Below are 24386 nucleotides of genomic sequence, written 5' to 3'. Positions count from 1 at the left end.
CATACAGAATATCGATTGCAAGAGAGACATGTACTGTAACCGTTATGGGTTTAAGATATGATAGGATATGCAACAGCACAGCAACAGCACAGCAGTAAGAGTGAAAACACAGGATAGGTACAGGTAAGAGTAGTGAGATAAGAATAATAGACAGACATAATAATAATACCGGTAATAATAATAATCTGACTATCATCAGTGAATAAATTATGTAAAAACTTAAAAAGACAAACATGTTGTGACATCGCGCATATACACAATCTAGAAACAAGAACTATGAAAAAGTAATTAAGAAGATACCGTCAAGACAAGGAAGAGCATGACAAGCTTTCTAAGCACCTAAGTAAATAAATAACTAACGGTACTACCAAACATTTGTTCTCTCTGTGTGTGTGTGTGTGTGTGTGTGTGTGTGTGTGTGTGTGTGTGTGTGTGTGTGTGTGTGTGTGTGTTTTCTAAAAGGAGTAATTCTACCTGAGTCATAAATTAGTTATTAGTGTTTATTACAATGCCATCAAACATTTAATGGGGTGACACGAGAACTGCTATTACTTCAAGCGACATTTTATCAAGGGGAAAATGGTTACAACCACACAGTGTGTAAATACATGATCACATTCGTTTTAGGTTAGACAGTGACACACACAGGCGCATGGATGATTTGAGATCAGATGAGTCATAATTTTAAACTTGCTAGCTTATAGCTAGCACCAAACAAGTCCTGGTCTACATGGTTTACTCTACAGCCCTGAACCATTATGCACTAGCACACATAAAACATCAATCTTAATTTATCCATTTATAACTCTGAATACACTCCCAGAGTTAAATTAAACAGCCCCCTCTACCAGTGCCACCCAAATTGACCCAAGTTATCTTGTGAATGAATGATTCTAGATTGGATGTCAAATTGCCATCTCTCAAGTTGTGCAGAGAAAGGGCCTGTCTGTCTATTCTGTCAGTACAGTATCAGACTGTGTCAGAACCCAGTAGTCTAACTCTAATGTTACATTCAGTAAGGCTATGCAATAGCATGCATGCATGACATTTAACACATAGTGATAGCCTCTGCTGCAGCTGCACCTGCTCAGCTGTTAGCCTGCGCTAGCTAGCTATTGTGCTAACGGTAACATCCATGTACAAATACAGAACAGTCAGGTTATGTTTGCTAGGACAACATGTCAGTGAGACTTAGACAATGGGGGGGGGGGGGGGGGGGGGGTTACGAACCTGTGTCAAACAGAATTGCAGTCCCATTTCAGGCGGACCAAGACCAATTCTCTACAAAATGGTCAGGGATGTTGTCTGGAACGCCCCGATGTTATGTTATGATACGATATATGAAGACTGAGGCCGACTCACTTTGCAGTTTGCAGATCTGGTGTTTAGCGGATACGGAAACAGATTGAATGGGTGCATGTAAGTGTGTGTGGAAATGACCAGACAAGGTAGGCGGGCTCTAGACGGACCTGAGCGGGGAGCCGTAAATAGAAACCAGGCTTTTCGCCTGGTGACGCGAGGTTACTACAAAGAGCATATAAACCGTCGGTGACAACACAGCCAGCGCATTGACAGGTGACAGCAGCGCTCCGCCTTGTCATAATCAAACAATAACGAAATATCATATGTATAGGCCTATACTACTAATGTTATTTATTATTTACTTATTTATTTATTACATTTGTGAATGAATCAAATCATGAATTATCTGATCTAATCTAAATCTAATCATTTATAGACTTATAGTATGACTGACTGCCTTACTGCCTGGGCTCATAAATACTTCAATCAATCAATCAATCAATCAATCAATCAATCAATCATTGATTGATTTAAGTATTTATGTGTGCAGGACCAGGGTACATTTCAAATGAAAGCACAACTCAATACAAAAACTGTTACTATGTGGTAAGTAAAGCATTACATTTTCAATTTATCAGAACATTAGAGACGTACAAATAATACGCTGTCCTTCCCCATGCTACCACATAGTGGCATATCGGTCTAGTATGCACATATAGACCGACTAAGACCGTTATCAGACATGATCAGAGCTCAGTTGTCCCGGTTATTGTACTGGGGGTAAATTCATGGTCGCCTAGATATGACGAAAGAGCGCCTGCAAAAGGCCAACAACATTTGAGTTAGTCTTTTTTAAGTACGAACTGTACTGTTGCTGCTGCTGCGTTAAATATAAAAATAAAATGTACTTATTATCAAATGAAAATAAAATAATCTCATAGAATGACATCGTTTTCGGGACTTCTGGACTGTTCTGTAGTTTACGGTCAGTGTTTTGAAGAAATACATGTCCCAGGATTATTTCGCGTGATGACGTTTAATTTGTGCACTTTCGTCTCTCTAGCATTCGAAGAGTTCTGTACTAGCTGAATGGAAAAGATTAGCAAGGTATGTCATTGTTTAGTATTGGCAATGCAACGTTTTATTACCGACACCTTTGTTTGGGATTTAGCGTTGATTTCTAGGATAAAATTATTGGTCAAATTGATGCTATTTAGGCTTTGTTTGCAAGAAATGTTCAATGTGCTTAATATTAGCTTGTTAGCATACGATATTATTTTGATTATTAGTAAATGTATGTATTACACTACTGAACTAAATAATGTTATGAGTCCTCACTCCTCATTCATCTCGAAATCATCTTTTATACAGTCATGAAATTCCAGATTTAACTTTATAGCTTTATACAATTAATACTTTGACAAGGTTATTGTATACCTGTTACAGTAGTTTGTGTTGACTTATTTTAAAAATATATACCCGGGTATTCATTTCATACTAATTAATACTTACCTACCGTGTATCTGAAAAAGAAAACTGACAATCATCAGTGTCTTGTTTGCTTAGCATGACAGGACTTCCATTGCATTTAGGTTTGTTAGGTTATAATTTAAGATTCCTAATTAGCTTTACAGAACACAAGCAGTGTTGGCCTTATCGCTGATTTATACTTGTATGCCTGAAAATAGCAGATCTACAAGCTCACATGTGAGCTTGTAGATTGGCCATTGTATACCAGTCCTGTCCTGTACCTGTAAGACCTTTCGAGAAGCGTCTACTACTTGTATGGGTTTTGGGATGGGGAGATTCTATAGGGCAGGACCTCACAAAAAGACTTGACACATTTTTTAATTTGTGTTGATATGGATATCAATTTGTGAGGCAAAAGATCAAAGCACTCTTGATATTCTGGTACACTTTTTGATATTTTGAAAACTCAGTTCTACCTGATTTTCTTAAGCTGCAGCTATGGTGATGAAATCGTCGGTTGAGGATGATGATGCTAGCTGGGGACTGGGCATCCCTGAGAAGATGAAGAATAATGCCAACTGGGTTGATGTCACACGTGATTTCAAGGGGTCATGTAAAGGTACTCCCTCTGTCCTTTTCCTGTGCATGCTGACACACATGCGCACTCACTCACTCACTCACTCACTCACTCACTCACTCTCTCACACACACACACACACACACACACACACACACACCCTGCCTGACAAATTGGACAAATTGCACAATTTTGGAAAGCAAGTTTGACTTGTTCTTTTTTTTTTATTGAATGCAGAACTGAACCTTGGCGAGTTGCTTCATGACAAACTGTGAGTATATGACAAGATTATGATATAATATATTTTATGGGAAACTTTGATGGGGCGCATTGGAAGCGGATGCAGAAACTGCATTATTAGTCAGCTTCCCATGCAATGCTACAAACGGCATGGTATATCTATAACATAAAATGTTCAAATATGAAAATAAAATGTTCTGCCCGTCAGTGACGATGTATCATCTGAGTCTCCATTCTGGTATGCTAGGTTTGGCCTGTTTGAGGCCATGTCGGCCATCGAGATGATGGATCCTAAGATGGATGCCGGAATGATCGGGAATCAGGTCAACAGGAAGGTTCTGAACTTTGAACAGGCAGTCAGGGTATGGTACCACTATAACCTATCCGTCTACTAGTACCATTATATCGTATAAAGCAGTTGTTCTCAAAGTGGGGTCTGGGATGCCCAGTGGTCCTTGAGGAGTTACAGGTCTGTGCCAGAAATAAAAATCATATAAAACTGGGGGTCCTTGAATTTAAAATATTTGAAAGTCCACTGGTATAAAGCACTGTGATAAATCAAGACAAACGGTTTAATCTTCTGATTGACAGCCATGCATTTTAAAAGTTGTTCTTTGGTTTCATGCACTGCAGTGCAGGGTCATAAAACATACTTGACATGCGATAAGGTCAACTTTGAGTCATCTGGTGGCTCAACCATCTTAACATAATATACTTTGTCTAGTTTGTCGTAACCTTTTGGCAAATGTCATTTTACAGTAATGGGGTATTTTCCTTTGGAAAAAGTGTTCATGCGAGTGTAACTGAAAACATAATATGCAGCCATGTAAGGGCAAATCCTTTATTCCATTCGCGCCTCATAATCTGTGGTGCATGTAATCCCTGCTCTCTGCCCTCACTTTTCCTGTCTCTTCTCTAAAACAAAAGCAATGTAAATTAACGTATGGAAGGAAACACAAGATAGATGTTACAAATTATTACTTATTACTATAAGTAATTAATGAAATATCACATTCAAAACAATAGAAAAATAAATGTCAAACATACTGTATGACAATATATACCGTTCAGGAAAGTACAAGTCGGTATGTTGACGTTTACATGCATACAATATATCTTAACTTATAAATATCCATGGTATCATAACATACATCTTTTCTCCATCATCCACCTCTCTCCGTCACTGGTTTAGGATGGCGCCATCAGAGTGAGGGACCTGAGTTTACCTGACCTGATAGGGATCATAGACACCTGTTTCTGCTGCTTGGTATGATTCACTTGCCATTAATGACAAAGTGAAAATGAGTTGATATACTGTATGTGTGAAAATAAAACAAAATACTACTAAAAATAGGACAAGTTGTTAATGTGTGTGTGTGTGTGTGTGTGTGCGTGTGTGTGCGTGTGCGTATGCGTGCGTGCAGATCACATGGTTGGAGGGCCACTCTCTGGCCCAGACTGTATTCACCTGTCTGTACATCCACAACCCAGACTTAATAGAGGACCCAGCTCTTAAAGCATTTGCCCTGGGAATACTCAAAGTTTGTGACATAGCTCGTGAGAAGGTCAACAAGGCTGCTGTGTTTGAAGAGGTAAGCAGATTGTACAAATCTTACATTCAGTGTGATGCTGTTTTCCTGGGTCTGGAATTTGTATTATGGACTTTTATTTTATTTTAATAAAAATAAATAAAACGTATATAGATTTTGCTGTCTGCAAATGTGCAGTCACTCAGGACAGAAGCGTGATTAAGATGGATGCATGCTTGTAAATCAGCTATTTTCTTTCTGCATGCAACATTGAAGTATAAATTAAGCATGCATAAGCCATCACAGACAAAAAATATGTCAGTATGTACTATTTACTTTGACCAACCTGTTGCTGTATTCGCTTCTACAGGAAGATTTCCAGGCCATGACATATGGCTTCAAGATGGCCAATAATGTTACAGACCTGCGGGTTACAGGTAAAGAATCATTAAGGTCTGGTGATTCATTTGATCCAAAACGTAGAAATTGACTGAATATACTTAATTAATAATTAGTAATTGAAGTGTGTGTGTGTGTGTGTGTGTGTGTGTGTGTGTGTCCTACAAGGTATGCTGAAAGATGTGGAGGATGAGTTACAGAGGCGGGTTAAGGTAGATGGTTCTTTGTACATTTTGGCTCTGCATTTGCTCATTTGCTCCCATCCTGCTGAAACTAATTCTGCTTGAACCCTGATTGTGACTTTTTCTAACACCCCCTCAGAGCACACGCAGTCGACAGGGTGAGCAGCGAGACCCGGAGGTGGAGATGGAGGTAAGTCTGACTCTTGACTACTGCAGTGTTTTACTGTCACAGTCCAATGTGTAACCAGTACTTGAGCCCTCTATACTTGGCTCAATACATGGCTCTGTTGGCTCTGTACTTTCCAATCTACAAGTCCCAACACGACATGTCTGAAACTTTTAGCAAATGTTCCCACCAGAATAGGGAAACTATGTTTCTGCATGTAACGTTTTATTGGATTTTGGATGCACAGGAAAGTTTAAATATTCTCAACCACAAAGACCAGCTCAGAATTTTTCAACACATGCATGTATGCACATAATACTTTAATCCTTCAGCCTTCAATATAGATTGTTTTATTCTTTTTCCCTCACAGCACCAGCAATGTTTGGCACTTTTCAACAGAATCAAGTTCACACGCCTTTTATTGACTGCACTGATCTCCTTTACAAAGAAAGAGGTAATACACAGTCCTATGCACTAACGATAAAAAGAAAATCATACTGCATTGACATTTTTGATGAATCTACAGTGCACTGGGTAGACGTAATAAGCTTAGACTAAACATAAACTCAAGTAATTTACTCTGAAAGATGCATTTTAAATAATTGTAAAGGACCACAATGTATTAATGTAAATAAGCTCTCAAGCTTTTTAGTTTTTCCCTTTGAAATACAATGACATGTTCATGTACATATGCATTTTTGTCAATGAAACAAAAATCTATCAAACCCTCTTTATCAGACCAGCTCAGTGGGTGAGGCCCAGAAGCTGATGGCTCAAGCAGCTGATCTCCTGCAATCCATCCACTCTAGTATCCAATATGGTATCCAATCACAGAATGATACCACTAAAGGAGGTAAACACACATATACAGTGTAAAATCCGCTCTCCTCTGACAGTGTACAAATGTAACCATTATAATATATGATGATAATGCATACATACATACATACTGTGTATATACAATCTGTTCATATTCCATTCGATTTTACAGTGTATATAATGTGTAATATGATACTACTGACACATAGCAATGTGGCCCATTGTGAGCCTGTAGATCAGCTATTTTATGTTGGGTTTTTTCTTCGCCTCCTCCTCATTTATGGATGTTTTTTTTTACAGATCACCCTATCATGATGGGCTTTGAACCCCTGGTCAATCAGAGACTGCTGCCCCCTACCTTCCCCCGCTACGCCAAGATCATCAAAAGAGAGGACATGGTGGTGTACTTCAGCAAGCTCATAGAACGTATCAAGACGGTCTGTGATGTTATCAATACCACCAACCTTCATGGCATACTGGTAAGGGATTAAACACCCAAACCATTTATACTTTGCAGAGCGGGTATCCCCAGACTCCCCAACATGTCCTGGTCCCCTCCTTTCCCTTCTCAAACTAATTTAATTGTAACCTGTAATGCGTAGCTCTAAATCGACCCTCATGGTCTAGATTGGAATCTTAACACTGATTTCATTTTGGACTGCAAGCTAGTAACTGTTTAGTGTTCTCACATGGAATGATGACAATATAAAGAATTGCTCTCACCTGATGTTTATATTTATAACTGATTGAACTAAATTCTGAAGTTGATAATCAAGACCAAACAGATTACATTAATTAGTGTGAACATTTCTAGGACTTCTTTTGTGAATTCAGTGAGCAGTCTCCCTGTGTCCTCTCCCGATCTCTACTACAGGTAAGCTAACAGCAATCAATCTCATTCTATCTTTATAACAACATTGTGAAAAAGAATACCTCTGTTGATGATTTATTTTAGCCCAATAAGGGGGGGGGGGGACATTTAGAACATATTGTGTAGTTTTTCACACGCTCGAAAAATTCAGATTTTTTGTTTTTTTCTGTCGCCTCAGACAACATTCTTGATAGATAATAAGAAAGTGTTCGGGACTCACCTGATGCAGGACATGATCAAAGATGCTCTCAGATACTTTGTCAGCCCACCTGTCCTTTCATCCAAGTAAGTCTGGAGCCTTTAGATAATTCAGTAATTTAGGTTTTGTAAATTTATTTTATATATATAATGTATTTGTGATGTTATATGCTAGCGCTTGATTATTTATTGTGTGTGTGTGTGTGTGTGTGTGTGTGTGTGTGTGTGTGTGTGTGTGTTCTCATGTGTCGTCTCATCCAGGTGCTGTCTTTTCAACAACCACCAAGCCAAGGACTACATAGACTCATTTGTCACACACTGCTCCAGGGTATGTCGTAGTTTGTTGGGTTTGCCATTGAAGCTGTTGTAAAGCTAACATCACTATTTCTACACTATGTAACACTACTGTATGTAATAGTGAACAAAAGGTTATTTTGACCAATATGCATGTTGGAGTGTGTTAATCCAATATGGCTAACGCAAATGTTGTGGGTGAATTTTTTCTCCCTGCTATTTTATTGATACATTTTGATCCTATTGTCAGGGTCTGACCACTACTGATGGACAATTGGTATTCTCTGACGGTCAAACTTCAACGTGTTTCTAAAAATGTCTTCCCTGAGCAAGCAGGTGTGCTCTATTACTGGGGAACCTGGGCTTGAATCTCAAGTAGGACATGAAAGTTAACAGAGTACGGCTTTAAATTGTGTGTGTTGGATGTGGATGCGTGTCATTTCTCCTTACAGCCGTTCTGTAGTCTGATACAGATCCACGGTCACAACCGAGCCAGGCAGAGAGACAAACTAGGACACATCCTGGAAGAGTTCGCTACACTGCAGGATGAGGTTTGCCCTCTCACTTTCCTCTGTCATTATTACTGTTTTGTTTGTTCATTCCTTTGTTCATGCCTGCAGCAATGCAACGCAGGGTAAAGTATGGGAATCACTCCTGTCTGTGTGTCTGTGGAGTGTGGGCCTGTGAACACATTTTCATGAAACCTGAGAAAGTATCAGTAGGCTGCCTTCTTGCCATTCTTCCTTATGTTGTCGTCTGTGTCCCTACAGGCAGAGAAGGTGGACGCGGCGCTGCATAGTCTGCTGATGAAGCTGGAGCCTCAAAGACAACACCTAGCTTGTCTGGGCACCTGGATCCTCTACCACAACCTGAGGATTATGATCCAGTACCTGCTGAGTGGCTTTGAACTGGAACTTTACAGCATGCACGAGTACTACTACATCTACTGGTAAGAGCACTCGCACTACATACACACACAAGTGCACAATTATGGAATAATCTCTATTGCACTGAACTAGAGCTCTGTGTCATGCACAATCAGCAGCGCTCCCTCCAGTGGTGAGAATGGAGGAGCAATCTCCTATGCACACACACACACACACTCACAAACACACACTCAAGTTGGTTTCAGACCACACATCTGATTTAGATAGTGGACAGATGCTATTGTTATGCTATTATACCTTGTATCCTAGTCTCTGATGCACTACACTGTTGTTACTTGAGCAAGCAGAGCGTGAAATCACTGTGATCGGCTGGGTATGTGTGTCTGTGTTGTCCACCGGCCAATGAGTATGTATACAGTATGTATGTTTGTGTCCTCCACCGGCCATACCCATTGGCCGGTGGACAACACCAACATACATACGTCATTAAGAACAGCGATCGGCTAAGTATGTATGTCGGTATATTCCACCGGCCAATGAGGGACCATTGTTCTTGATGACGTAACTAAAGTACGTTTCAAAATTGGTATTATCGGCTGGGTATGTATGTATGTTGGTGTCCTCCACCGGCCAATAGGGGGCCACCATTCTTGGTGACGTAACTAATGTGCGTTTCAAAGTTGTATATAATGGGTGTGAAACATTTAGAACAGCAATTGTAGTAGACATTGGTTAATAGCATTGTGCCATGAACGCATCTCATGCGCACAATTAAGCCATACATGGCCTACTTGCAAAGCGCAAGTTGGCAGCTCGACAGAGTGCATTTTTTAGTGTTGCTAGCCCCTCCTATATACAGGTTTAATGTTTGTTTCTAGTTCAATGTTTTTTAATACGCCATTGACAATGGACAGAAATTAATATTTGTTTTGTCAAACATTAAATCCCATTAACAATAAAGAGGATTTAATGTTTGTTTTGTCAGTTTGTTTTACATCATCATTACATCACCTAATCTGTGATATGAGCACCCCTCACTTCACACGGGTGTGATATCTTTTGTTCTCTCTGCACTCTATTTTTGTGATTATTTACCTGTTTGTGTGCGTTGTGTGTGCAGGTACCTGTCAGAGTTCCTCTATGCCTGGCTGATGTCCACTCTGAGCAGAGCGGACTCGTCTCAGATGGCAGAGGAAAGGATACTGGAGGAGCAGCAGAAAGGACGCAGCAGCAAGAAAACCAAGAAGAAGAAGAAAGGTACAGCCAGCCTCCTTCTGTGTATGAACTCAGTATGTCCACTGGGAGGTGCTGCTGTGAAGAGAAAGAGAAATGTGTTCTAGCAATGCCATTTTTGTGCAGGCTAACCTGGAAGTCGTTTCCACCATGATTTCCCACTGTAGATCTACAGTGGATTTCCCACTGTAGATTTACAGTAGTTTTCTGTTATTTATTTTCTATTGTTTTTATAAAAAAATCACACCCGTGTGAAGTGAGGGGCGCTTTGTGTTGCCACATGTATGCCATATTTGGCGGACATTTGACCTAATTTCTCCTTTCATTGTCAATGGCAAATATTAATTTGAGACGTGTGGGGACAAAAGCTGTATATAGGGGCTAACGCCCCTCACAAATACGGTTAAACTTTATGGAATTCATAATCAGATTAATGTTATGTTTTATGGACAGCACGCCCTCTCAGTAAGGAGATCACCATGAGCCAAGCTTACCAGAACATGTGCGCTGGCATGTACAAGGTATACTAGAACCACATACATACACATGGAATACGTACACAATGGACATGGCTATACTTTGAATCTTTTTCAGACCATGTGTGTCTGTCTCTCTGCAGACCATGGTAGCGCTGGACATGGATGGGAAGGTGCGTAAGCCGCAGTTTGAGCTGGACAGTGAGCAGGTCCGCTATGAGCACCGCTTCGCCCCCTTCAACAGTGTGGTTACTCCCCCGCCTGTACACTATGTCCAGTTCAAGGTAGGGCTTTTGTCTGTAATCCCTCAACTTCTAGGTACCTCTAGTGCACTACACCTGTATCATCTACAGACTCATCTTATTTTTTTTTTTCCCCTGCATAATTTGTATTGTTATTGTGGTAAAACTGTACCTCTCCTGTGTTTCATTCTTACTGCTCTTGCTGCTATGAAACCTGAATTTACCTCTGGTGGTGAACTTTCTTTCTCTGTTCTTTTTCCAGGAAATGTCCGATCTGAAGAAGTACAATCCTCCGCCAGGCTCGGCTGACCTATACCTTGCAGCCAGCAAGCACTTTCAGCAGGCCAAGCTCATCCTAGAAAATGTGCCGACTCCAGACCCAGAGGTCAGGGAATATGACTAGTTGAACAAAAAGTAGTTAAAATTGAGGTTACCAAACTACATTATCAACCTCAATGCCAAAAGCATTACAAGCCCATATCCTAATCTCATTTGTACAATATTTTATTCTGTGCCATTTTAATTTCATGAATTTATGTAGTCAGAAATGAACCTCGCTCTATCCCTTTTTGAGGGGCGCTAGCCCATCCTAAGCACAGCTTTGTGTGTATGAGCCGTGTTTGTATACTGTATATAGTATAGAGTAAGAAAGTCCGTATTAACTTTGATGGTTGTTTACAGGTCAACCGCATCCTAAAGGTGGCCAAGCCCAACATCATTGTGACGAAGCTATTGGCTGGAGGACACAAGAAAGAGACCAAGGTAATGCACTTTACACATGTACTTTAATTAAATCACTACTGCAGTTGCCAGTTAGTAGTTGTCTGCGGTTTTGATTCATTATCTATAATCTGGAATAGGAAGTAGTTTTTCACCTCTTATTTAAAAGCTAGTCATTATATACTTTTTCCAGGTGGATACAATTTTGGATTACTGCAGTTCTGCTCAGTATAAGTTAATGAAAATGCCAATGGTATGTAACTAAGACATTTGACATTTGTGTACACCTCAAAACCTAGAAATGCTCTTACTTCTGTCATCAGGTGCTCCCAGAGTTCGACTTCTCGGCTCACAAATATTTTCCTGTGGTCAAGATTATATGATTCAGAAGTGCACTGGCAAACCAGCATTCATGATTAACCCCACCCTCCCCACATGTGTGATATTCCTGACCCTATCCTTGTCTGAACAAGTGCGTCTACCTGACAAGAAACAGTTGAAGATGTTGCTTTTTTGACTGAAGAAGAATGAAATCACAGCCAAGAATCAGACAAACCTAACTGACTGTATCTACATACATCTGTGCAAACGTGTTGGAGGGGGGGGTGTTATGTGCATCAGAGGGTTGGGCTTGTGTGAAAAGATCCCTGAGATATATTACAGAGGAATATGTTCAAAGCTCTGTCCAGACACTTTATTGATTTAAAGAATAGCTCTGTGATCCATTTGAAGCTTTTTCATGTACATCCTCTGCTAAAAAAAAGCATACACATCTCTTGAATGTTGGTTTGCATTCATCTTGTCTGTCATTAAGTCTCAGACCAGTCGGTGAACAAAGTAAGATGTTACGTGAAAACATTGTATTGTTTTCAACTGATCTCAGTTACGTGATCTCAGTTATTATGTGCATGCACCAAGGGCCATGGATGTGTATGGATGTCTGTATTAAAGACTGAAAAACAGCCCCTCTTGGACTGAATAAATCAACTTGTCTCGCTCTCTGTTGTGGTGTTAACATGTTTTGTTGTGTTGTCACAATCAAAAGGAAAGAGACTAGAGCCATCAGCCTTCTTCCTAACATGTATCACTTAGCAATACTAGCATTATCTTTTGAATATAGTGCTGTACCTGAATGTACTAGAATACAGCTTAAAGTGCTAAAACTAGGACAAATGTAAATATGAGGGGCTCGATATACTTGGTTTGCTCCTTTATTCCGTTTCAATCATGTATGCCGTATCTACCGGTAATATCTAAATACAGTATCTTCTCTCCCTGCCAAAAACAATGTGTATATACACTATTTGCATTTTAACAGATATTTCAGGAACACATAGCTGCATCAGCTACCTGTTATGGTCCTGTTATCATCTGAGGGTGAAGTGAATAGTCTAAGTCAAATATGGACGCATTGTCATGCAAAAACTTTGATAACATAAGCACAGATAATTACCCCTCATGTCCTGGGAGGGGAGACACTGACAGTGAGGAGTATGTGTGCTAAAATGTACTTAATGTGCAAGTGTACACAGTTATGGGAACGCACAAAGGCATATCACGTGGCAATGTACCGCATATTGGTAATAAAACCTTTTTATTCATCATCCCGGTCATTCACTTCCAAAGTGAGTGACGGAGTGAAAAAGAAAAGCCTGTGATCACTTGAACATTTCACAAATTTCTTCACTATTGGTTCAGAAAAAACAAAAAATATCAGTTCCAACAGCAATGAAAAGAACCTCATGTACAAAAAAATAAAATCATAAATGTTCTCTCCAATTTGATTTACAGCAGATAGTGTGTACACGGCTGCACAAAACAGACAGACAAAGTTGATTCCATGATAAGCAGTGGGTATACAGTATGCAAGCTTTGCTTCATGATTGATTGGACACTAACCCACAGTGCTGACTTGCTGCAAAAACCATTACATCATTAAAATTGTGTTCAAGAAACAACTTAAGTGCAGACCTAGAAACAGTTACATCCTGAGTGTTCATTTACCTCTGAGAGTGTACAAATATAACCAAATGTACTCTCATCCATTTGTTACTCAGCGTACACAAAATATAACCCAACGGACCCCATGTACTGTATTTGTACGTATGCCAGAGTGTACACTCCCATAGTTAAATTAACACTCAGGATTGTACAGTGTAGGTTTCATCATTGAAACAGAAGGAAGAAGTGACACACGTCACTTTAACACAATGGAGCATTCATCTCAGACTGGTTAGATTACAATTTATTTCTCATCTAATTTCATTCTATATGGTCAGCTGTGCTACACATGACGATCTTGTACTTTGCAGAAATCATCATCCAAACTAAAAGAAAAAAAACTGTCAACCTGTGACTTGAGCACATTCACAATCAAACATTATTTTATACTTGATCAAAAAAGCCCTGATGAAAACACAATAGGAAAGAAAACAAAACACATCTGATTAAATAAGTTGACCTTCTACAAGAGGGTGACCTTCAGAACAAGAGTGACAACTCCATGAAGCAATTCTAAACATCACCATTCCAAAACCAGTGCTATCCTTTACCATTTCAGATTGTGCTGTTGTTTCACAACCTTTTTGTAAGTCTTTTAAGATAACAAAAATGTGATACCATCATGTTACCATTTTATACAACAATTGTTATCAGATTATTTCTCTCAGTATTAAAATGATTGATGAGTGGCCAAAAACAAAAATGTTATGCACAATAATGGCCATGGCTAAAAGGTTGGTTATTTGCTTTGATGACATAGCAGAGTTAACAATTATTCAGACTGGTTCCAAGTAAAAATAAATTGCTCTTGAAACAAAAAGAAATTCTGTAAAATACAAAATAAAAAGCAATACATTAATTAGGTTTTCATTATAAAAGTTTGGATACATATCTATTGTCTGACATTTATTTAATTTAGTAGACTGTATTTTATGTGGATGACCTAGGTTCATATTTTCCATATCACTTTTCCTAGTCAATAAATGTTATATTTTTACATCAGTTCTCAGCCTAGCTCACCATCAACAACACAGCACATTCACTACAGCTGACCAGGGCCAGTACTCACAAGTTATTTGATACACTGGGGAGACTAATCCATGGTCATTCACATTCTCAAATCATTCTAACACGTTCTGCTTTGAAATGCAATGGGCTGCTCAACAAAACCTTTCACTATGTTTCTCAACACTGTAAAGGAGTAGCAATACTGCAACATACCCCTTCCACTTTGTACCACACACAGCTTCACCAAGCCTGATTCAGCCATTATGTAAATGAGACGTGGCCACTGATCAGCATCCCTCCTTTGACACACTTTATGAATAATGAGGCCCAGGAGTAACTTAAGGCAAAATGTGAGATGTTGCTGTTCTTCTAGAAGACCACGGGAGGATGGACTTGTCAAGCCTCTCAATCTAAGACACCTGTCACTGTACAGTAGATCAACTCATGTATGCATGTACATCGTGTGTGTGTGTGTGTGTGTGTGATAGACAGTTATCAAATACTGTCCAGTCAGTATTTGATAACAAACAACATGAGATAAGTCTGTATGTAAAAGCTCTCACCAACTGTATAAAATAGTAAAAAAAAAAAAAAAAATGGACTTGACTTTGAAATTCTCCCTACTTGTGGCCAGATTGTTCCTGTGTGTTTGTGTTCATTACATATGGCTGTATTCAATCGCACTATGTAGTTGTGCAGAAGTCCTGAATAGTTCCTGGTTCAGCGTGCATCTGTGAATAGTGTGTATTGCGAGACTCGTTCCCCAAGTCTTCAACAGCCCTAAAAACAAATTTGAGTAATTTGATCATCAAGCAATCAGGAAATTATTTTTTTATTACAAAAAAGGGCCTCCCCATTTTATGAAAGGGTGAAACCAAGAGAGATGTATTGTGTGTGTGTGTGTGTACCTTAGATCTGAGCAAGCGCTGCTTGTTTGTCTGCCTCAAATTCTCCTTCATTCTCATCATCTCCATTATAGTCAGCAAGCGCCTCCTCCATGTCCTTGTCTATCAGACAGACAAACACACCATTTTTTACTGTACAACATCAAACAGACATATTTTGATACATAAAGCAGCAACATGCAATTATTCTCATAACATGCACACCCTTGTAAACACCCCCGTGCACACGCACACCAATGTTGGAATTACAACGCTTGTACTTCCTGACATTAGTCAATAAATGTCTAGTCCCTACCTTGAAATAAATCCCATATCCCAAACAAGGGAAAAAGCAGGGAACAGAAAAATGTCAGATGTGAGTGTATTTAACAAAGTTACATTTTTCATCTCGGCACGAATTCAAGGATGTCTCTAATAGTCTCTCTAGATCTTTCTCTCCAACACTCACATGCGAGCACACAGACACACACACACACACACACACACACACACCCTCAAGTAAATCCAAACTCACCTATATTCTCCTGATTTTGTGGTTTCTCAGAGTCTCCTCCGTCCACTATTCGCTCATCTCCGTCATAGTCCTCTGGCTCCTCGTCCTTGGAGCCGCCAGGGGTCTCATCTGCCTTCCCTTCCTGGCCAAACAGCATGTCCTCCATGCCAGGGTCCATCTCTACAGACAACAGATAAGAACCAATCAATAGAAGATCTAGAACACGTCGCGTCACCTCTATTTTCGCATGACAGCATTATGCCATGACATAAAAAATAAAGCTTAAGTGGTTATTCAATTTGTTGATCATTTACATCCATAGTACCCAGGCTGTCACATAAAACATACAATTACAAACAAGTAAGACGCGCAAACGCGGGAAGCGAACGCAGCTCGTGTGTGTGTGGTTGTGTGTGTGGTTGTGTGTGTGTGTGTGTGTGTGTGCTACAGCTGCGCCCTGTGTGTGTGTGGGTGTGTGTGCTACAGCTGCGCCCTCTGGTGGCGGGCGGGTGGTGTCACAGCGGGACAGACACACAGACACACACACAGACATGATCTGCAGGGTCTCATAGTTAGTAGTTAGTGCTCACTGCGTTCGCAATGACATTATGCAAATGCAACTATAGAAATATAAACATATAGAAAGAAAAAACATGTAAGCTTAAAAATGGTTATGGTTTGCCTTCAGCCATTGTTTGAGATAGGTCTTAAAACTATCATGCATAGGGCCCTAGGACAACATTTACTTCCCTTTACTGACAGCTGATTTTGTCCAAAAGTATAAGCAAATTAAGCATACAGTATATGTCACCTCACAGCCCCCTCTAGTGGTGGCCAGTAGTGCTGATGCCCCTGTCATCCCGTTAAATGAGTGTTACTCAAACCAGGTCCTTTGCAGTGCATTTTAAGATTTGAGTTGTTTCCAAAGTATTCCCCATTTTCACTAAAATAAATATGTCCGATACATATATTGCTTTGAAAGTTGCAGGGGTCCCCGGACTACACTTTGAGAACCACCGCTATACATGAGTTGGGGCGAGCGCACATTTTCAAGATCTTTCAAAAATAGCAGATATACAAGCTTGTAGCACGGCACTCGGTGCATAAGTACATTACACATGTAACAAGGTCACAACTCTTCATGATACAACGCATTGTGAGCATCTACATCTGCCATTTTATTTTAGATATATATGCCCATGTTAAACTACATAGAAAGTACTAGTAGGTTTAATATGGACCTCAAGCTTTATAAAGTTGAAATGATACCTTCTATCTGTGTCTTTTCTCCATGAGCATCCATCACCTCCACCTCTTTATCCTCCGTCAGGTTCTTGTGCAGTTTGTCTGTCCCCACAGTGCCCTCTAGAGGCTGCAGGGTGTCTTGTTTCACTACCACGGCCGAGGGAACCGACTCTGGCTTGGACAGATCCTTTAAGGAGGGCAGGAGCAGGACTGCTGGGGTGTCCAGTGCTAAGCAATATTACAGGGAGAGACAAAGCACAAAACAATGCTCAAACACATGCTGAAAAAAGAGCAGTCAAACACATGCTGGCACCAGCACTCTTGCATCTCTTTATGCACCGTAACCCATTCCTCACCTTTGGCGTAGATCTACGCCAATTGTATTAATCTGACCCAGCGCCATTGGCATTTTATAGTGCTTATGATCGATCAAGTCGTAATGCTACTCAAATTAGCATTGGGTTGCAAGGTGATGATATCAAAAGCAATGGAGCGCACCATCTTGACCGCTGCGCGGACCCACGCCCACTGTATCTGTTTCTTTCGATCGCCTTTATCTCCAATTCCTTGTCCCAGATGCCATTTCTGGTCAAAACAAGCTTTATTTGATGCCCGTAGCCAACGCTGTAATGGTCACGGACACGGTAATCCTTTCTCATCGCCGAGCGGGAGACCGGATATGGATCCGACACCACACACAGTGTAAGTAACATTTGTAACATCCGGTTGCAGGTTTCGGCTCTTCGAAATAAGGGATGAATGAGGGGGAAATCCTGGCGGTACGAGGTGAAGTAATTAATTAATTCTGGTGGCTAATGGTTAACTTAAAGAAGAGAGTGCACGCAGACACACCCCAAGAAACATGGATATATACATTTGTGTATAAAAGCATGTGATTTATTTCTTTTTATTTTATTTTAATTACTTTTTTTTTACAAAGACGAAGAGAGAGAATGAATGTGTAACTGTCTTTCTATTTTTTCTTCCAGTTGTGTTATATAGGGGAGGGCATTGTGTTGTAGAGGGGAGGGCATTGTGTTGTAGAGGGGAGGGCATTGTGTTGCAGAGGGGAGGGCATTGTGTTGTAGAGGGGAGGGCATTGTGTTGTAGAGGGGAGGGCATTGTGTTGTAGAGGGGAGGGCATTGTGTTGTAGAGGGGAGGGCATTGTGTTGTAGAGGGGAGGGCATTGTGTTGTAGAGGGGAGGGCATTGTGTTGTAGAGGGGAGGGCATTGTGTTGTAGAGGGGAGGGCATTGTGTTGTAGAGGGGTGGGCATTGTGTTGTAGAGGGGAGGGCATTGTGTTGTAGAGGGGGTGGGCATTGTGTTGTAGAGGGGAGGGCATTGTGTTGTAGAGGGGAGGGCATTGTGTTGTAGAGGGGAGCGCATTGTGTTGTAGAGGGGAGGGCATTGTGTTGTAGAGGGGAGGGCATTGTGTTGTAGAGGGGAGGGCATTGTGTTGTAGAGGGGAGGGCATTGTGTTGTAGAGGGGAGGGCATTGTGTTGTAGAGGGGAGGGCATTGTGTTGTAGAGGGGAGGGCATTGTGTTGTAGAGGGGAGGGCATTGTGTTGTAGAGGGGTGGGCATTGTGTTGTAGAGGGGAGGGCATTGTGTTGTAGAGGGGAGGGCATTGTGTTGTAGAGGGGAGGGCATTGTGTTGTAGAGGGGAGCGCATTGTGTTGTAGAGGGGTGGGCATTGGGCAACCACCTCGTTTTCATCTACCAGGTGATTAGATTGAGCCATTTAGGTGAGGAAGAAAACAAGCCATCGCTGTTTGAGGCTCATGAAACATTTCTCTCAACCCATATAATCAGAAATGTTCTTACCTTTATTATTCATATAAAATTACTGACTCATTCTTTGTTTAGGTTTCATTGTTAAATTACTGGCTTATTCTACGTTTGTATTATTCAAATTAACTGTCTATAACAATAAAACGTAAAAGCCATGGTGGTATTCAGTCTTATATTGGGTGATCAGCCCAAAGATGTTGCCCACACCTGAATTAGTGGGTTTAGTGGTACTTCAGATTGTGAAGTAGAAAGAACAACACAAAGAACACAAATCCAGCAGCCTTTTTTCTCCCCCATACAATTTGAATATGGCAAACAAGTTCATTTGCAACTCCCATGGCCTGTAGGGAATGATTGCTCAGGCTTGTTCTATCCCTTTAAGTGCCATGTACAGTAGGTCAACAGGTTGAGACATTAAGGCCTCTCCATTTCCATTACCTTTATCCATTGTGATCTCATTGGTCAGGAGTTCTGGTAGGTCATTGGCTTTAGACTGGGATAGTTCAGGAATGTGGCCTAAGACAGGGGTCGTCTTGGTTTCGTCAAGTCCCGCCTTCCCTAGGCCCTCATCTTTATTTTTCCCCTCCTCCTTTAGCGTGGGAGCCGTGTTAACCTGCGGTGTGTGGAGTCAACATTAGTTACTTCATTGTCACTATAATTGGACATGATTACAATGTGTCAGTGTGACAGGAAAGGGTTGTCTGACCTGAGAAGACACAGCAGGGGCAGGGATAAGTTTCTCCATCTTCTTCTTCTGGATAGCTGCGAGCTTCTCATCACACAGCTCCTTCTGAGACAGGATCTGAGTGTTGCACTGTGTCCTATTCTCATGTAATGTACAAACAAAGATATATCTGTCTGAGAGGGGTATAGTATTTAAAGAGGAGCATGGCAAAGTAATATGTATACTTTTCAACCACCAAATATACTTTAAATATAATTTGAACCTGACTTCTGTGTCAATAAAATGTCAAAAAGGCTTAGGATAGGTGTTTCTTACATGTCATAAGTCAGTTTCTTGTTTAGGGTGTTGAGGTTGGCTTGGCAACTCTGTAGCTCCCTGTGAAGCTTCCCCAAGTCATTATTCAGCTCGCTCAACTGACCTGCGCGCGCATGCACACACACATCCATCATTTTTGTGGATCAGCACTTTTGTATTATGAGACCACTGTGCATAATTCAACATGATTTGAAAAATGTGTTGTATCCATTTGTTATGAATTAAAATAAATCTACAAAATAAAAAGTAAACTCTTACCTTTTAATTCCTGTGTTGATTTGGTACTGGAGGAAATGTTCAGCTGCAAGCTGCCCTGAAAGCAAACCACAGTTATTTGTCAATATTCTGTTAATGTGCGTCTGCTATCTGGGAGTGGGACACAACAGGCTTAGTTTATTCTGTTAATGTGCGTCTGCTATCTGGGAGTGGGACACAACAGGCTTAGTTTTAACAGACGGCCTTTGTCATGCATGCCGATATGGTATCGCTCACCTGGTGGAGATCACACACACACACACACGAGTACCTTGTCTTGGCTGCATGTGTTCTGGACTCCCTCCAACTGCCTCTTGTAGAGGTTCTCTATGCGGACGATTTGGTCCTTCTGCCTCTGGATCTCATCCTGGAACTCATTCTTCTTCATCTCCACGGCACCTCGCTCCGCTGCACTGCGCCGCACCTGACCCTCCAGCGCATACAACTTGGTCTGGGTGACATGGGATGGGACAAACACAAACCTTGAATCTTAATTGGAAAACAAGTTCACATGCTGACAAATGTGACAATGCACCCAAAGTGAACTAAAGAAATCTACAAAAACAGAATAAGTGTGTGTGTGTGTGTGTGTGTGTGTGTGTGTGTGTGTGTGTGTGTGTGTGTGTGTGTGTGTGTGTGTGTAATCGTGTAGTGCCCTTTTCCTAACCTACATTTCTGAAAAGCCCTTCCTCAGTTCCTCTCCTGTATCAATAGTCTTCCATGCACATAGAATCAAGCGGAATGCCAAACCAAAACAACCCTTTGCATTGAAAAGGTACACAGTCTAGTAGTCTACACACAACTGAACTATAGTCTAACCACGGTAAGCAAAGAAAATAAACAATCACTCAATTACAGACAGGCGCACACGCACACACACAGTACCTGTAGTTCCAGGTTGCGGGAGCTGGACACCCAGTAATTAAAGCCCAGTACCAGTATACAGGCGATCAAGGCACCAATCATCAGGGGAGGAGACCTGCCACCGCGACGGCCATTCCCCAGCCCACCCATGGCTGCCTGCAGTACCTACTGAGAAGAGAACACGGGTCAACTTCAATCAGTTGTCTTTTTTCACTAACGTTTATCTGCAAGTCTGCTGGCTTATCTGATGGCTTATCTTTTTTTTTTTTAACTAGCCAGTCTGTCCATGGTAACAGGATACATCAGTGGCTTTGAGAAACCATATTCAACAGTCTGATGGAGACCTAACGGTAGAAAGTAGAAACACTGCTGCTTTTTGCCAATAAATTAACGTAAGTCTATGGAGCTCTAGAAGCAAGTGTGTGGATGTTCCTTCCTGTTCTCCTTGATGTTTGCTTTGATGCCTTGACGCCCAGCACCTGGCAAAAGATGTGCACACAATGTGTCTCTGTCAACAGTGAGAGTACACTCAGCACGTGTTTGGCCTATGAGACACACACCCTAGTCAGTTCCAAGTCTACTGTAATACAATGAGATAATTCCAAAGCCATGAGCCAACAAACAGCTGAAAAACAGCTTCATCAAAACAGAGCTCATATAAAAGGAAATTACAGATTCAGTGATAATGACGTGTTTGTCCCATGGCACTGAATGTGATAAATAATTGCTTGCTAAAACTTTAGATATTTTCTGCAGGATTGCATGAAAAGTAGTCAAACGTAAGGATTTTTTGGATGACAAAACAAAGTTGTGCTCATCTTTACACTTGTGATTTTAGTTGCCCAACCATGTGGTCCATAAGTCTCCCTCTAACTAAGGGTGACACAATGTTTATTACACATGACATGGCCAGAAGATATGAGACATGAACAAAAACAGAAAGTAGTTGATTGGCATGGTGCCAAGTGTGTCAGTATGTGCTCACTGCGTACGCAGATGAAAGTAATTACTCAACACATGAATGTATTGGGTCAATCAGATAAAGGTCAGTCCCATTAATCATAATTCATAACAACACTGGTCAAACTTCACATGACAGCAATGTTGAATCAATAATTCATGTTACTGAGAGGGGACATAGCTTTTTTTGTAATTCACCCATACACAAATATAGATTCTAAAGTTTAGTAGAATGATTCTAGATTTTATTTTATTTTACAACACATTTTTGTGGAAGTGCAACCCCGTAATATTAATATGTGGCTCTATTACTGTAATGCACCTGTTTTAATTGTACTTTAACAATGGTGTCATGTTTGTACTTTAACAATGGTGTCATGTTAAATAAACCTGCAGTCACCGCTTGTACTCTGACATTGTACAAGGGCCCATTGCTGCAATCTGGAATGAATACCAGTTATTTTAACCAATCTGTATGATAAGAGTGTGTTGTGAGAACTTGTGACAAGTTAATGGTTGGAGGTAGTCTCTCTCCCAGAGTCCCCTACTCTACTCTTCCATTGAGAAATCTAGACCCCGGTGTCTGGTTGACATGTATGTGTAGTTAGTACTGCCTGAAGCTCATACATGCTGCAATGTCTTCCCAGGTCAAGGCAAGCAGCCAATCAGTCTTGGAAGAGCAGTAGAAATGGTCTCTCTCCCGTGAAGGAGGGAGACCACGGTAGGAACTTACATTATACATTTTCGGATCACTGTCTGCCACTGGGGGATTTTACTTTGTACTTGATTGATTGATTGGTTGCATTATTATTGCATAGAATGGTGCATGTTTAGGTGCATGATGCAGATGCACGCACGCGCCTTGTGTTGGTTTGACAGCTGACACGTCCACCTCAAAGCTATGCTTCAGGGAATCATATCCCCTTTACAGTATGTCTGATCAAATCACAGTCCATAATTGCAGGCAAGACAGGCAAAGCTTTAGCAGGACTGCAGGAGTATATGATCAAACCGTATTAAACTCGGCTTCTTGCTCCGGTCCATGTAGCTAGGTTGTTTGAAATGCAATATGTGTACAGGAAGCTGCATTGCCCGGGGTACACATTGGCTGTATACGATTAAACATTAATATTTATACAATACAAATAAATCACCTAATGAATAAGTAATCGCTGTGTAACACACGGGAGAAAATGTTCAACAATACCGATGATGAACATTGATGATGAGTATGATGCTGTTGTTTTACTGCAGCCTGCCAGGTTCGAAACGGGTTAAATGAGCTCCTAGCATGCTAACAGGCTAGCAAACATCACTTACCCGATGCTCTTCTAAATGTCCCCAATGTCGTTTCCAGATGATGGGACGTTAAACGCCGTTAGTCGGAATGCAAGTTGCCACGTTCTCCAACAATAACGGGACGATGTGAAATTATCTCGTACCCATTTTAATGAATCGATGCCAGCCAGGCAATCTGATTCCGCTAGTCCGTTGTTGACTGTTGTGTCTGACTGTAACTGGTTGGACGGACGGCGATTCGGCGAAGGAGTGACTGTGTGTGTGTGTGTGTGTGTGTGTGTGTGTGTGTGTGCGTGCGTGCGTGCGTGTGCGCGCGCGCGCCTGTGGGTGGGAAGGAGTATGTTCAGGAACCAACTGCTCAGTCAGAAGCGCATCCGTTAATTACACTATGTACACGTTTCCGTATCCGCTCTAGGATCTTCTGCAAATAACCGGAGTTGAGAAAATGCATTCAAATCAATCTATTACAACAAGACATTATCATTTCTGTATTAGTATTATTGATGTGCTTACATTCAGTCAACATGGCACTTATTTTGTAGGCAAGGTTTCACCTGCCACTGATTTACTATGAATGGTAAATAGTGTGTGTGTGTGTGTGTGTGTGTGTGTGTGTGTGTGATTGATTGAAATATTTATTAACAGTTTGCAGAATTACAGTACATTTCAAGCACAAACTCAATACAAAGACTGTTAACTGTGAGTGGACGACCCAATTAAGCATTACACTCGTTTACAACAGGGTCCACCTTGTTCAATTCATCAAAACATTTAGAGACGTACAAATACACTTCTATATAGTTAAAGAACAGAACAGGAATTCTTCATAAAGGAAGCAAAAAGGGAAAATAAACATATACAGTGAGGGGAAGGGGGATTCAGATTTGACAGGGGCCAGTTTCGAATTGCAGCCGTCCGTAGGTGCCCTTTGAGAGCGGTTTTGAAGGAGTCAAGTGATT

At 40.9% G+C, this 24386-nt stretch overlaps 3 protein-coding genes across 6 annotated transcripts in view; 1 reads left to right on the top strand and 2 right to left on the bottom strand.

Moving 5' to 3' along the window:
• agtpbp1 (ATP/GTP binding carboxypeptidase 1) overlaps positions 1 to 1295 on the bottom strand; it is a 42387-nt gene extending 41092 nt beyond the window's left edge. The window contains exon 1 of the mRNA XM_083783329.1: positions 1231 to 1295. The gene's annotated coding sequence lies outside the window, so the exon portion shown is untranslated. The remainder of the gene's footprint in view (positions 1 to 1230) is intronic.
• Positions 1296 to 2322: 1027 nt separating this feature from the next.
• On the top strand, positions 2323 to 14023 carry naa35 (N-alpha-acetyltransferase 35, NatC auxiliary subunit). Of its 2 annotated transcripts, none has more exons than XM_083784300.1 (23): positions 2323 to 2409; positions 3263 to 3391; positions 3587 to 3620; positions 3837 to 3951; positions 4782 to 4856; positions 5014 to 5181; positions 5489 to 5555; positions 5686 to 5729; positions 5839 to 5889; positions 6236 to 6319; positions 6604 to 6718; positions 6985 to 7163; positions 7499 to 7558; positions 7734 to 7840; positions 8015 to 8081; positions 8500 to 8598; positions 8818 to 8996; positions 10055 to 10191; positions 10621 to 10688; positions 10787 to 10927; positions 11148 to 11270; positions 11567 to 11647; positions 11929 to 14023. In XM_083784300.1, the coding sequence occupies exons 2-23, from the start codon at positions 3271 to 3273 to the stop codon at positions 11986 to 11988; spliced, it is 2175 nt and encodes a 724-aa protein (XP_083640426.1). In that variant the 5' UTR covers positions 2323 to 2409; positions 3263 to 3270; the 3' UTR covers positions 11989 to 14023. The 2 variants fall into 2 exon arrangements, with proteins under 2 accessions (XP_083640426.1, XP_083640427.1); XM_083784301.1 differs by having other exon boundaries at positions 2352 to 2409; positions 3269 to 3391.
• On the bottom strand, positions 13183 to 23676 carry golm1 (golgi membrane protein 1). Of its 3 annotated transcripts, none has more exons than XM_083784304.1 (11): positions 23449 to 23676; positions 21190 to 21336; positions 20576 to 20755; positions 20308 to 20362; positions 20050 to 20152; positions 19756 to 19870; positions 19488 to 19662; positions 17282 to 17485; positions 16034 to 16192; positions 15523 to 15621; positions 13183 to 15383 (listed from the first exon to the last, which is right to left on the bottom strand). In XM_083784304.1, the coding sequence occupies exons 2-10, from the start codon at positions 21316 to 21318 to the stop codon at positions 15524 to 15526; spliced, it is 1218 nt and encodes a 405-aa protein (XP_083640430.1). In that variant the 5' UTR covers positions 21319 to 21336; positions 23449 to 23676; the 3' UTR covers positions 13183 to 15383; position 15523. The 3 variants fall into 3 exon arrangements, with proteins under 3 accessions (XP_083640430.1, XP_083640428.1, XP_083640429.1); XM_083784302.1 differs by having other exon boundaries at positions 13183 to 15394; positions 23449 to 23675; XM_083784303.1 differs by having other exon boundaries at positions 13183 to 15394; positions 21190 to 21333; positions 23449 to 23675.
• Positions 23677 to 24386: the final 710 nt, after the last annotated feature.

Source organism: Protomyctophum parallelum, assembly GCF_964188405.1.
Source record: "Protomyctophum parallelum genome assembly, chromosome: 15".
Classification (NCBI taxonomy): Eukaryota; Metazoa; Chordata; class Actinopteri; order Myctophiformes; family Myctophidae; genus Protomyctophum; species Protomyctophum parallelum.
Note: the sequence above shows the minus strand (reverse complement) of the source record. Positions and strands in the feature narration are given on the sequence as shown.